We start from the raw sequence: 13,342 nt of genomic DNA on the forward strand, positions 1-13,342 counted from the left end.
AAACTTATGCATGCATTCGTTTTCAGCAGATTGGACTACTGCAACGGTATATTTACAGGTCTTGATAAAAAATCAGTCAGGAAGCTGCAGCTAGTACAGAATGCTGCAGCCAGAGTCCTCACAAATACAAGGAAGCTGGACCACATTACACCGGTTTTGAAATCGCTACACTGGCTTCCAGTGAGTCAAAGGATAGACTATAAAATACTACTGCTCGTCTACAAAACACTTAATGGCCTTGGACCAAAATACATGCTTGACTTGTTAGATGAGACATCTAGACCCCTAAGGTCGTCTGGAACGGGTCTTCTGCATGTTCCAAGAACAAGAACCAAGCAGGGTGAGGCAGCATTTAGTTATTATGCTCCTCACCTCTGGAACAAGTTACCCGAACGTCTGAAGTATGCTCAAACTGTTAGCTCCTTTAAATCAGGGCTAAAAACGCTTTTGTTTAGCACTGCATATCCATAACTGTCTATATATTTCAATCTACCTGCCTTCTATTCCTCTTGTGCTTATCTCCATTGCTGATTTCAATGATTATTAGTAGTAGTAGTTTTTGCTTTATTTCTATTTTTGTTTTATTTTTATTTATTTATTTTTATTCTGTGATTAAATGCGATCTTTTGTCTTGGTTTTTACGTTGTGTTGATTTAAATGTGATTTTTATGGTTTTCATGTGATGTAAAGCACTTTGAATTGCCTTGTGTTGAATTGTGCTATATAAATAAATTTGCCTTGCCTTGCCATGTGATATGCTTACATAAGATGCTGCTGCTGTACAGCTGTTATTAATGTTGCATTTATTATCAAGTTTTGATATTTTCTACAATATGCATATATTTTTTAGTTAATTGATGAAGAAGAATGGTCGTTATAGGATTTCAATGTATGTTCATGTTGTTCTCTTTGGAGTAAAAATACAGCTCTGTTGGATATAAAAATTCGGATATGCGTCATTAATCTTGGTGCGGCACATTGATTGACAAGAAAATTTGAAAGTGGCACTCCATACCAAAAAGGTTGCTGACCCATGTGCTAACGCATAATGAAAAATGCCAGGGAGGCTATTGTATTGCAATTCTTTGGCTAATTTGAATAAAAACAGGGAAGCAGCAGTTGTAGATAGACAATATAACTTATTTATCTGCGATTATTGCAGTTACTAAGACACTTAATGCAGTTGTGAGGCTTATTGTGTCTCATATGATTACACTGACTCCCAGTGGTCAAACTGCATAAAATATTTGAACCCTCCTGTTACGTCAATGAGTCAAATTGACGTTTTAAATTTCTATTTATGATGTGTTTTTCATTTTAATGTTTACTCACAGAGGTTAATTTGACACTCCCCCCTATTTTAAACAGTCCAATTTTTATTTATGAAGCATTTTAACACATATTTTGCTGTGACATTATTAGTGGGGATATTTTATTTTAGGATATTTACTCATAGAGATCAAGTTGACCCAACTTTTTGTTAAAAAAAAAAAAAAAAAAAGAGGCTTAATGAGGATTAGTTGCAAATGCTTACAATTAGATTAAAAGTGTTAAAAATTCAGTTTCTGACATGTTTAAATGCTTGCCATTGACGGCGGTAGATGTCCGATCCATTTTGACTGAGACGTCTATCGCCGTCAATGGCAGCCAATAAATCTGAGCTTAATTTTTAAAATAATTTTTCTGTACTTGCACATACCTTGGGTCAAACTGACCCAACTAAATTCGGATAACAAGAGGGTTAATGGGGCTCTGTGGGCAGTCGGAATGTATAACATTTCTATTACCGTAATTTTCGGACTAAAAGTCGCTACTTTTTCCCTCACTCGATTCCTGCGCCTTATAGCCCAGTGTGGCTTATTTGTTGATTTATTTGGGTTCATAGGTAACACTTTATTTGACAGTGGTGTCATAAGACTGTCATAATAATGACATGACACTATCATGGGCATTACTGAATGCTTATGACAGATGTCATTATGTCACTAATTCCGGTTATGTCCAGCTCAGATCTTTTACATCCATTCAAAAGTGAGATCATTTGCTGGAAGACACTAAATGACATCTGTTATAAGCATTCATTAACACTCATGACATTTTCATGTCATAAGTATGACAGTCTTATGGGGCTACTGTCAAATGAAGTGTTACCAAATACCCCAACTAGCAATTAATGAAACAACTGGAAGAGTAACTGAATGAATAATCAATAATCGATTTATAATCGAATCGTAGCCTCTGAATCGTAATCGAATCGTTAGGTGCCCAAAGATTCCCACCTCTAGTATTTAGTAGCACCACTTCTGGCTTTTATGACAGCTTGTGGTCTCTGAGGCATGGACTTGATGAGTATTCTTCATCAATTTGGTGCCAACTCTCTTTGATTGCAGTTGCCAGATCATCCTTGCAGGTCGGGGCGTTGCTGTGGACCATTTTTTTCAATTTTCAACAGATTATCAATAGGGTTTAGATCTGGGCTATTTGCAGGCCATGACATTGACTGGATGAGGCTTTCTCTAAGGAATGCTTTAACAGTTTTAGCTCTGTGGCATGATGCATTGTCATCTTGGAAAATGACAAACATATTTTCAATTGAAGGGATAAGAAAGCTGTCTAACATTTCAATATAAACTTGTGCATTTATTGAAGATTTGACCACAGCCATCTCCCAAGTGCCTTTGCCTGACATGCAGCCCCATATCATCAAGGACTGAGGGAATTTTGATGTCGTTTCATCAGGCAGTCATCCCTGTAAATCTCACTGGAACAGCACCATACAAAAGTTCCAGCAAGATTGACAAGATGATGATGCTGTAAATCTCACTGGAACAGCACCATACAAAAGTTCCAGCAAGATTGACAAGATGATGATGCTGGAACTTTTGTATGGTGCTGTTTCAGTGAGATTTACAGAGATGACTGCCTGATGAAGACATCAAAATTCCCCTCAGATTTTGAGCATCAGCATCACCACCTTGTCAAGAGTCAAGAATCTGCATTGGACAAGGTGATGATGCTGGAACTTATGTTTGGTGCTGTTCCAGTGATTGGTGTATATAATTAAATGATCATTAATGAGCCAACTCTGACTTGGTTTTGTCAATTGGTATTTTGCTGTCTATTGGTTTAGTTGTTTTCTTGGTTTTTTTTTTTTTTTTTTTGTGCTCTATCTCTTTCATTGTATGGACTTTGTCGAAGGACAGGAGTATCCCATGAGATAATAAGAATGCTGGACAATTAGATCGGGGGTGGGATTAAATACTGTATTTTTTTTCTTCTACCCACGCCAACTTTTGTGGGCAAATAATAGTTTTGAACTATACTGTATTTCCGTTTTTTTTTTTGTGCAAGCTCGAAATAAAAAACTTCATCATCATCATCATCATAACTAAATATGTTTACCATATTTTCCTTATTGTAATATGAAATGAATTGCAGAATCAGAACTCTAGACATTACATGCCACTTTTCATGTTTTGTCTTTCGTCCAGAGGTGGGTAGAATAGCCAAAAATTTTTACCCAAGTAAGAGTAGCATTACTTTAAAATAATATTACTCAAGTAAAAGTAGTCATCCAAAATATGTACTCAAGTACAGGTAAAAAAGTATCCAGTGACAAGAATACACAATGAGTTTAAATTTTTGAGTAACTGCTTATTTTTGTTTTGTTTTTTTAACCGTTTAATACCTGCAACATGAAGCAATTATCAGATAATCCCAAAATTTGAAAAATAAGGTCCTAATGAAACCTTTTTTTCAAATTTGTTAAAAGTCAAAATGAATATGTGTAATAAGCGCTCAAATATCTATAACCCTTCCTAAATCCTGTTTTTTTTCCCCCTCATGGAACCTGCAGATGCATGTGTTGACTTGCATCTATTTTTTTTTTCCAAAAAGAAATGCCAAAATTCTGAATTAGTCTCAAAGTCATGAAATTTTAGGTGTATCAAATGTGATACGTTTGGCAATAAAGGGTATACAATGGCATTTTTTTTTCTCTCAGCAGAAACTTATCTATATGAACTGTTGTTATAATGATACTGTACATTAACCCATTACATAACAACATTAAGCCAAAGGGGGGGGGGGGGGGGGTAATTAAAAGAGAGAAAAAAACAGTAATGAACCATTATTCATCCAAAGAGCATGAGTGCCCTGCCCTCTAGTGGAGAAAACAGTTCTTCGTTTGATTAATGAATACTGTAGTTCCTTCATAGTTACAAATATGAAATTAAAATGATCATGGTCAATCGGTGCCAAATAAAAACTGGGAGAGAATTTTAAATCTGCGATTTCAATTCATTTTGAGGGCAGCGCTCTATGTCAAATGCTTCACTTGTTACGGTGCTTTAGAGACACATAATTGCGTCTGATTGGTGTAATGGAGTCATGTGGTTGTAATTGTGATGTCTCATTGGTGAAATTACTAGCGCTACTCTTGGCAATAGCATCGCTAGCAAAATAAAATAAATACATCTAATATGTAGAATAAAGAGGAAAAATGTAACGACTCTCGTGTAGCCCAAAGTAGCAAAGTAGCGTTTTTTCTTCACAAATCTACTCAAGTAAAAGTAGAAAGTATGGCTTAGTAAACCTACTGTTAGATGTACATTTTTCTCAAAAAGTTACTCAAGTAAATGTAACTGAGTACATGTAACGCGTTACTACTCACCTCTTCTTTCTTCATTATCTTTTGAATGAGTAGAACTTCATGCGAAAGCTGTGATAATGAACTTAGATACATAGTATAATAAATATATAAATAATATTCTTTTACGTATTCAGAAAGTGTGTGCTTTTGTTCAGAGAAAATGATGACTGCAATGAAGTGATGGGGACCAAGAGCTCAGGATGACACATGGAGAAAGTGCGCCCACCTGTGGTCGTTATCGCACCTACAACCACCAACACAGATTACGGTACACAACATTTGTCTAGCAAACATTAAAAAAAAAAAAAAAAAAGGCTTCTGAGTCCTTTTTCAAAAGCATTTTAAATTAATTTTTATTATTTCATAGCTAATTTACAACAAGCGCTTCACGGAATTGGAACATTTTAATTTGCTCGATATTGTCATTGTTAAATATAGTTTTCTGCATCAGTCAACTTTGTTATAATCAGTCTTTTCTGTAAAAATTAATATACTTTCTTTTGATAAGGAATATCACTCTATGGTATGCATGGCTGAGAGCAATTTAGAAATACACGGAACCCTCAAATAAACAAAATGAAAACATTCTATTAATGGATGTGATTGGATGATAGTTATAATATATTTGTTTCGTGTGTATCTGTGTGAATACAGATGTTTTCTATGTTGGAGCTGGTAAACTGGGCTGTTGGATTCAATACCCTGCGTCAATCCTGCAGCGTCCACAGTTAAATCTAAAGCCGGTACGACGTCATATATTTACAGCGAGACTGCAAAAACTCTCTCAATGTGGAAAATAATATAAAAATATACAGACACTTCCAAATAAATAAACAAAACATAAATGTATATTCGTCATGAACGAGTTCCATCTGTTCCACCGTGAGCCGGAGGAAGTCAGTGAGCAAAAAATCAACGACAAATATGACCGATCAATCAATACTTTACCTGCACTCTTAGAATTCAGTTAAATGAAAAAGAACCAAACACAAACACATGCTCATAAAACCTTGAAATCATTTCACATTTTTTTAGTCTTTTTTTTTAACCGTCATAAAATGCTTTCAGTGCAATAAATAATTTTAAAATCTGGACGCACGTAGAACCTTCTTCATTGCATAACAACATCGCTATATTGCACAGGGTCGTGTGCACATCTTCCGCTTTCCTTGGAACAAATATGCACACTACTTATTTTTCTAGTATAAATTAAAAGCAATTGGGGATATTACAGTGGCATGAAAGAGTTTTGACATGTCACTTTAATGCACGCGTGCCTCTCTCCTGCGTTTTCATTGGTTTTCAACATACAGTGAAGAAAATAAGTATTTTAATACCCTGCTATTTTGCAAGTTCTCCCTATTAGAAATCATGGAGGTGTCTGAAATTTTCATCGTAGGTGCATGTCCATTGTGAGAGAGATAATCTAAAAAAGAAAAATCCAGAAATCACAATGCATGATTTTTTAACAATTTATTTGTGTGATACAGCTGCAAATAAGTGTATGAAAAACTGTCTATCAGCTAGAATTCTGGCCCTGAAAGACCTGTTAGTCCGCCTATTAGAAGTCCACCTCCACTCCATGTATTATTCTGAATCAGATGCACTTATTTGTGGTCGGCAGCTGCATAAAGACACCTGTCTACCACATACAATCAGTAAGACTCAAACTTGTAACATGGCCATGACCAAAGAGCTGTCCAAAGACTGCAGATACAAATTTGTACACCTCCACAAGGCTGGAATGGGCTACGGAGCAATACCAAGAAGCTTGGAAAAAACAGGTTCACTGTTGGAGCAATAATTAGAAAATGGAAGAAGCTAAACATGACGGTCAATCTCAATCGGAGTGGAGCCCTATGTAAGATATCACCTCGGGGGTGTCAATGATCCGAAAAAAAAAGGTGAAGAATCCACCTAGAACTACACGACAGGAGTTGGTCAATGACCTACAAAGAGCCGGGACCACCGTTTCCAAGGTTACTCTTGGTAATACACCAAGACGTCATGGTTTGAAATCATGCATGGCACGGAAGGTTCCCCTGCTTAAACCAGCACATGTCAAGGCCTGTCGTAAATTTTCCTATGACCATTTGGATCATGCAGAGGAGTCATGGGCAATGTTCCCTCTAATTTTTCATGTGTCTGAGCAGACAGACAAGCTCCCTGAGCACACTGCGGACCACAGTGAGCAACATCAGATGTGTACAGGTGGCCTCACACCAGTATCATGCCTGTTCAAAACCTTGGATCAGAGCCAGTTACATTGCTTATTTAAAGAATGAAATTACAGCGGCATTTTTCATCAGTTTAGTTTTAATTTAATTGATTTGGCCCACTTAAAATGGAAAAGACCAAAATCTCCTTGTTCATGAGATGTGTACTATGTTATATGTGAGAGTCCATAAGAAGAGCCCTACTTTGGTCTGGGTAAGGTACAATTGTGGCATGGGCGAGTTAATAAATAACTAGGGCTGTCAAAATGACCGCGTTAACACGCGGTCATTAGTTTTTTAAATTAATCACGTTAAAATATTTGACGCAATTAACGCACATGTCCCGCACTGTCCCATGTCAGACAGTATTCTGCCTTTTGGTAAGTTTTACAGCAAGGTTTTTTGTGCTGTCTAATAGCGAACTCTTGTGGTCGCTTTGCGACATGGTTTATTGCTTTCTTGCCAGTTCAATATGGCTGCATGACGTCTCGGGCTGACGCCTACGTTGTAATGTTGTGCTTATATGATCCTTGGACAAGATTTGTCCGTAAGTATGGTTGTTGTAAAGAATGTACATATTATGTTAGTAAGTGAAATGTTATATTTTTTGTATGAGACGCTTTTTTTTAATGTTTAGTGAACCTGTATAGCGTGCTAAGCTAACGTTGTTGCTAATGCAATGCTTGTGTACTTTTTTTTTGTAGTTTCAAAATGCCCACTACAGTCCTTATATACCGTATGTTGAATGTATATATCCATCTTGTGTCTTATCTTTCCATTCCAACAATTTATTTTACAGAATATATATATAATTTACAGAAAAATATGGCATATTTTATAGATGGTTTGAATTGCGATTAATTACGATTAATTAATTTTTAAGCAGTAATTAACTCGATTAAAAATTTTAATCGTTTGACAGCCCTATAAATAACACATAATGAACAATTACAATGGCAGGACAGTATATCAAACTCAAACATTAGAACTGTTCTGTGTCTGAGCAGCTACACTGCAAAAACGTGCCTCCTTAAAACTAGTTAAATTCCCTTGTTTTCAGTGTAAATAGATAATTATAGATAACAGATAATTATGAATATTGCAGTGCTTGCAAAGATTGGCAGAGGAATGTTGCTTCAGTAAATCAGCACAGGAGTCAAGCTCACTTTTCTCCACCAATGGGAGCGTCGCGTTGCTGTATTGAACGGACCAAGAGGAGCATCGCATTGCCGTATCGAAAGCACCAACAGGAGTGTCGCGTTGCTGTATCGAATGCACCAAAAGGAATGTCGCGCAGACACATCACTGCAGCGCTGACAGGCAGTAGTCCTGTTGACGAACCTGGTGAAAAACTACAGGAAATCCTTAACCTCTGTAACTGCAAACAAAGGCTACTGTACCAAATATTAACATTCGTTTTCTCAGTGTTCAAATACTTTTTTGCAGTTTTATCACACAAATAAATCGTTAAAAAAAAAAATCATACATAGTGATTTCTGGATTTTTCTTTTTAGATTAACTCTCCCAGTGGACATGCACTTACGATGAAAATTTCAGACCCTTCCATGATTTCTAAGTGGGAGAACTTGCAAAATAGCAGGGTGTTCAAATACTTATTTTCTTCACTGCATGCCTGACATGTCTAGTTTTGTTTTTATTGAGTGTGAATATATACCACAAACCAAACTGCAAATTTAAATAAAGGTATCAACGTGTTTGAAGATTCTTTTTTTTTTGTATACAGACTATAGTCCTGTAAGAAATTGTCATAAAAAAGATATATGTGTATATATTTCTAATCATTATATATATATATTATATTGTTTTATATATATATAATATATATATATCGACCATTTATTCATTTATTTGTGACTTAGCGTTAATGTGTATGGTCGCAAGAGGGAGAAAGCAGAGTAGAACTGGAAGCAAGAGAGTAAAAGTAGATCTACACCTCCCACATACGCACACACATGCGCTCACACCAACACAATGACACCATGGCTTTTAGTACAGCCACTATAGGAGACAGTGTGAATGTCTGTGGCTGAGGGACTGTTTCGGAAGAGTGATGGTTGTGTTCAAGCTCTGTTGTTTGTGCCCAGAGAGTGATAACATTCATCCAGGTTTGTGACCAGACAAAGGTCAGAAAAGACCCCCGTCACCCTTGTCCAGGGGTGTGATAAGTTACAGCTGAGGTTACAATGATACAAGTTTCTGGGTGCACGAGTGTGAGGACGTGCGTGGGAGTGTGTGCATAAGAGGCTAAATGTATGTCGATAATTTCTGGTCTGCACACAAGTTACCGTGTCTCTCTTCTTCATCGCGAGACATGCTTAGAAACTTGCCCACACTCTACCTAACTTACCCTTTATAAAGGATTTTTCCTTACAGCTTTCAATGTTTTGTGTCCTGTCCTTCCATTGTCTTTGAGGATGCATGCACAATGCATATTCAATTTTTTCGCCTTCATTATAATCATTTTTTTACTATATAGTGCCTTGTAATGTTTATGATCAGTGTCACAGAGGCTGTGTTTTCCTTATTTACCCTCAGAGCCAAGAAAAAAATGATTAGCCCATAGAAGACTTGTGGTCTTGAGGCTCTCAGCAGGATCTGGGCACCCTGTTCTCAGTTGACCTTGACCGCCCTCCACTTATTTTCATTCCTGAAACAAGGCAGAGTTGATGGGTTACAAAAAAAGAGCACCTTCATCACAGGTGTAAGTTTCAAACTAGCTTGGGTTCCATCCCTGTCACCCTGTACTGCCTTTAAATCTCCCAAACCTGATTTATCTCCAGACTGTTTCAAGACTAGATGAGATATGAATCAGTTCACACTTGACATCAAAATGCATCTGGAATTCCGATCCAAGCGTACGCAGGGAAAGTTTCACTCGGCTTGATATTAAGGGAGCAAAACTGAGGTGGCTCCTGAACGCACGCAAGAGAATTCACGCCAATAACCAACGTTAAGACATCTGTGTCCCCAGTTTTGGGTGAAATGGCTTTTTAACTGACCGACGGAGACAGACGTCCAATTACGTCGAAACGGATTCAACATCTGTCGCTGTCAATTGCAGCCAATGAGTTAAAATGTCACACTCACCCTGCCCTGTCATACCCATGTCTTTCCTGTCCTCTCTCTTGGATGTCTATCACCGGCAATGGCACTGAATGAGTTAATGGCAAGTGTGAAAGTGGCCTCAGAACTAAGCCCCGCCTCGTGAAAGTGGAATACTAATTAAAGTCAGTTTCAGTCTAATTACACATCAGCGTCTGTCAGTTTTTTTTCTGGTATCATCCCACTGTCACTTCCTGTGGTTTTGTCATCCGTCTTCTTCTTTGAAGCACTGACTTTTCTGGAGGACGGCCCAGGAGGCGAGGCTTGCTCGGCGGTGAAGGGTTGTGTGAGTCGGTAGATGATACGCAGAGAGGGAGGGCATCACAGCCTTTCTCGGGTAGGAATCCAAATGTAAGGCCCTGATTGCTCCTCGATCACTGTCTTTACTTTGTGATAGACCTCTTCAAAGCTATCCCCTTCCACGACAGCTGCAGGAGAAGGAAGGAGAGGAAAACAAAATTAGGCTCAAGATTTGCAAACCAAGTGCAGACGCTATTGGTTTCTTGAAGGTGCGCAGCCTCATTTATATTCCTCCAACTGCTCTTATTTGCCCTGGAAATGTCTCTTAAATGTTAAAACATGCTGAGGCTTCTCCAAAGTCAAGCACCCAAAATGCTAATGTGACGTTCTTTGTTGCAAAAGGTACATGTTTTCACAATTGTTGGCGGGAATTAAAAAGAAAGTGTAGTACGGCCATCTGGAGTGATCAAATAAGCTTGCGCATTGAAATGGAAACGTACTAAAATCTGTATTGAAAATCTCTCTAGCATTAAATAGAGCAATTTTATGACTAAATGTGCAGCGGGGTGCAAATGCAGATGCTTAAGCTCACGTTTACCATCTGGTGCTGCCGTAACCCAAATTCCCCGGTAAGCATGAAAGTCACGCACAGAAATTTCATTGTTATCATATGATTCTTCTTACCTGAGAAACACTCGATGAAGTCCTGTTCTAGCTTGAGGGCTCGGTCCATTCCTTTCCTGGCCTGTTCTTCCGTCAGGCGAGTGTTAATCTCTCTGTTCACGTAAACAAAATGATCCGTTACAGTAGTTTATTTCCAAAGAAAACACGCGGGTAATAATATTCATTTCACAAATAGTTTTAGGCTACATACAGGACATTCTCCAATGACTTGGGCCGCACAAAGATGGCAATAGGATGGAGTTGAGCAGCTTGTAGTCGTCGTACAGCGTTGGCTGACACGTCCAGAATACAGTGTTTCCCTTGCTGCGTGCACAAATAGGTGTAAGTATAATAATGAGGGTCTCTGAAGGGTTCAAGAAGCCAAATTTAAGACTTAAGACCATAATCAATCAAATTTAAGACCCATGTTGAATCGATACCGACAAAAAACGTACAGGTACGGAATTACTTGCAAAGTATACGAATTTATTCCTAGCTCTTTCACACTGTGATACGAATGAGCACGAAGTACTCGGGGTAGTAGTAGTAGTAATAGTTTGTAAAGTACCGTAATTTCTGGACTATAAGGCGCACCTGACTATAAGCCGCCACCCACCAAATTTGACACGAAAATAGCATTTGTTCATAGATAAGCCGCACTGGACAATAAGCCGCAGCTGACCTTACTGTATTATGGGATATTTTAATATTTACACCAAAATATATTAACCGGTAACACTTTATTTGACAGCGGTATCATAAGACTGTCCTAAGACCAAATGAGCCACCATAAAGCTTTGAACCAATTGGCTGCAAAGCTTCATTGCTTCAAGAAGCCTCATTTGGCCATCACTACTCCTTTGGGGGAGACAGTCATCTTCTGCTGCCACCTGCTGTCAACACTGTTGTCGTCCAACGTGCCTCCTAGCATGCATCGCAGCACTACAAATATTAAATAATAATCAAAATCCATGTTCTGCGCTAATTATTTCTTCAGTTACTCTTCCAGTTTTTTCATGAATTGCGAGCTCTGGCATTTGTTAAAACTTTATTTGACAGTGGCACCATAAAACTCACAAGACCATCATAGTTATGAAATGACACTGCCATGAGCATTAATGACATCATGACAGATGTCATTTTGTGTCATCCGGCAAATTATCTCACTTTTGAATAAAATCAAAAGATCCGAGCTGGACATACAGTATATGGAGTGTTGGTGACATAATTTGCCAGATGATACTTAATGACATCTGTCATAAGCATTCATTAACGGCCATAACATTTTCATAATCATGTCATAATTATGACGGTTTTATGGCAGTCTTATGAAACCGTTGTCAAAGTGTTACCTATTAACCCAAATAAATCAACAAATAAGCCGCACTAGACTATAAGCTGCAGGATTCAAAATGAGGGAAAAAAGTAGCAGCTTATAGTCTGAAAATTACGGTAAATAGATTTTTAAGACCTTGCAAAATTGTATTTAAGACCTTTTATAACATTTTAGGAATATTGTAGACATTTTAAAGCCTTAAATTTAAATTACTGAATATAAGAATTTTTCAGACACCACCCTTCGGATGCCCTGATAATTCATACAATTTTTAGCCAAAAATGATATGTTAAAACTAGAGAAACTTCAACTGTTGATCTAGATCGGGGGTCAAGAACCGATGGCTCTTTTGAGGAGGCCGTCTGGCTCTCGGCCAACCCGTCATCTTAAATGTGGAACCAGCATAAACGAGCTGTGATGAGCTGAATCACACATTGATCTTGGACATTTCAAACTCATATCGCAATGATATACTTCAATTCGGTGTCCATTGGTGGTCCTCTCGTCGTGGATTGCATGGAGATGGGCATTACAGAGCTCGTCTCGGGCGTTAAGTCTCCACTCGAATCGAACCCCAGGGGTTCGGTGAGTAAGTCCAAGAGGTTCAGCAAAGATCAAGAACCTCAGACCCCCATTTTCGTACACTGAATAAATCTAGGCAAAGAGGCTTCTAAGCAAAGAGGCTTCTTAGAACAGGTATTGGACTGGTTTGTTCCCAATTTACAGGCTTAATACATTTCTTTTAACTGCTATTCCTCGATCTGATGGGAGCAGGAACTGGTTTGCTCAGTGGAAGGTCGACTCGCACTTGGTATGAGGGAATACAACAGACCAATGGGCAGCGTGGTCTATAATTTGGACCCGTTTATAAAACATGCTGCCAAAATGAGAAGAATTTGAACGGGAATTGCTAAATTATTAGCTTGCTAGCTTAGACATAAATCGGTTTTGAATTAGGGGGAAAAAAAAAACGCTTTACTATCAAATTCCAAAGGGTTCGGTGAATCCAAATGTGAAACTTGTAGGGTTTGGTACCTTTAGCAAGGTTAAGAACCACTGGTATAGGAGCATGTAAAAACACGTAGGGGAAAATTAAACGTGGTACCCCATAGA

At 38.1% G+C, this 13,342-nt stretch overlaps 1 protein-coding gene across 7 annotated transcripts in view; it reads right to left on the minus strand.

Moving 5' to 3' along the window:
* Positions 1-4,981: 4,981 nt before the first annotated feature.
* LOC130906104 (disks large homolog 4) overlaps positions 4,982-13,342 on the minus strand; it is a 163,394-nt gene continuing 155,033 nt past the window's right edge. For 6 of the 7 annotated variants that reach the window (XM_057820045.1, XM_057820047.1, XM_057820044.1 and 3 more), the window contains 3 exons: positions 11,105-11,217; positions 10,915-11,006; positions 4,983-10,418 (listed from right to left, as the gene is read on the minus strand). In XM_057820045.1, coding sequence (XP_057676028.1) covers positions 10,312-10,418; positions 10,915-11,006; positions 11,105-11,217 — 312 coding nt within the window. In that variant the 3' untranslated portion in view covers positions 4,983-10,311. Of the gene's footprint in view, positions 10,419-10,914; positions 11,007-11,104; positions 11,218-13,342 lie in introns of all 7 variants that reach the window. The other variant, XM_057820043.1, reaches the window with a different exon arrangement.

The sequence above is a fragment of the Corythoichthys intestinalis genome, chromosome 18, assembly GCF_030265065.1.
Source record: "Corythoichthys intestinalis isolate RoL2023-P3 chromosome 18, ASM3026506v1, whole genome shotgun sequence".
NCBI classification, from domain to species: Eukaryota; Metazoa; Chordata; class Actinopteri; order Syngnathiformes; family Syngnathidae; genus Corythoichthys; species Corythoichthys intestinalis.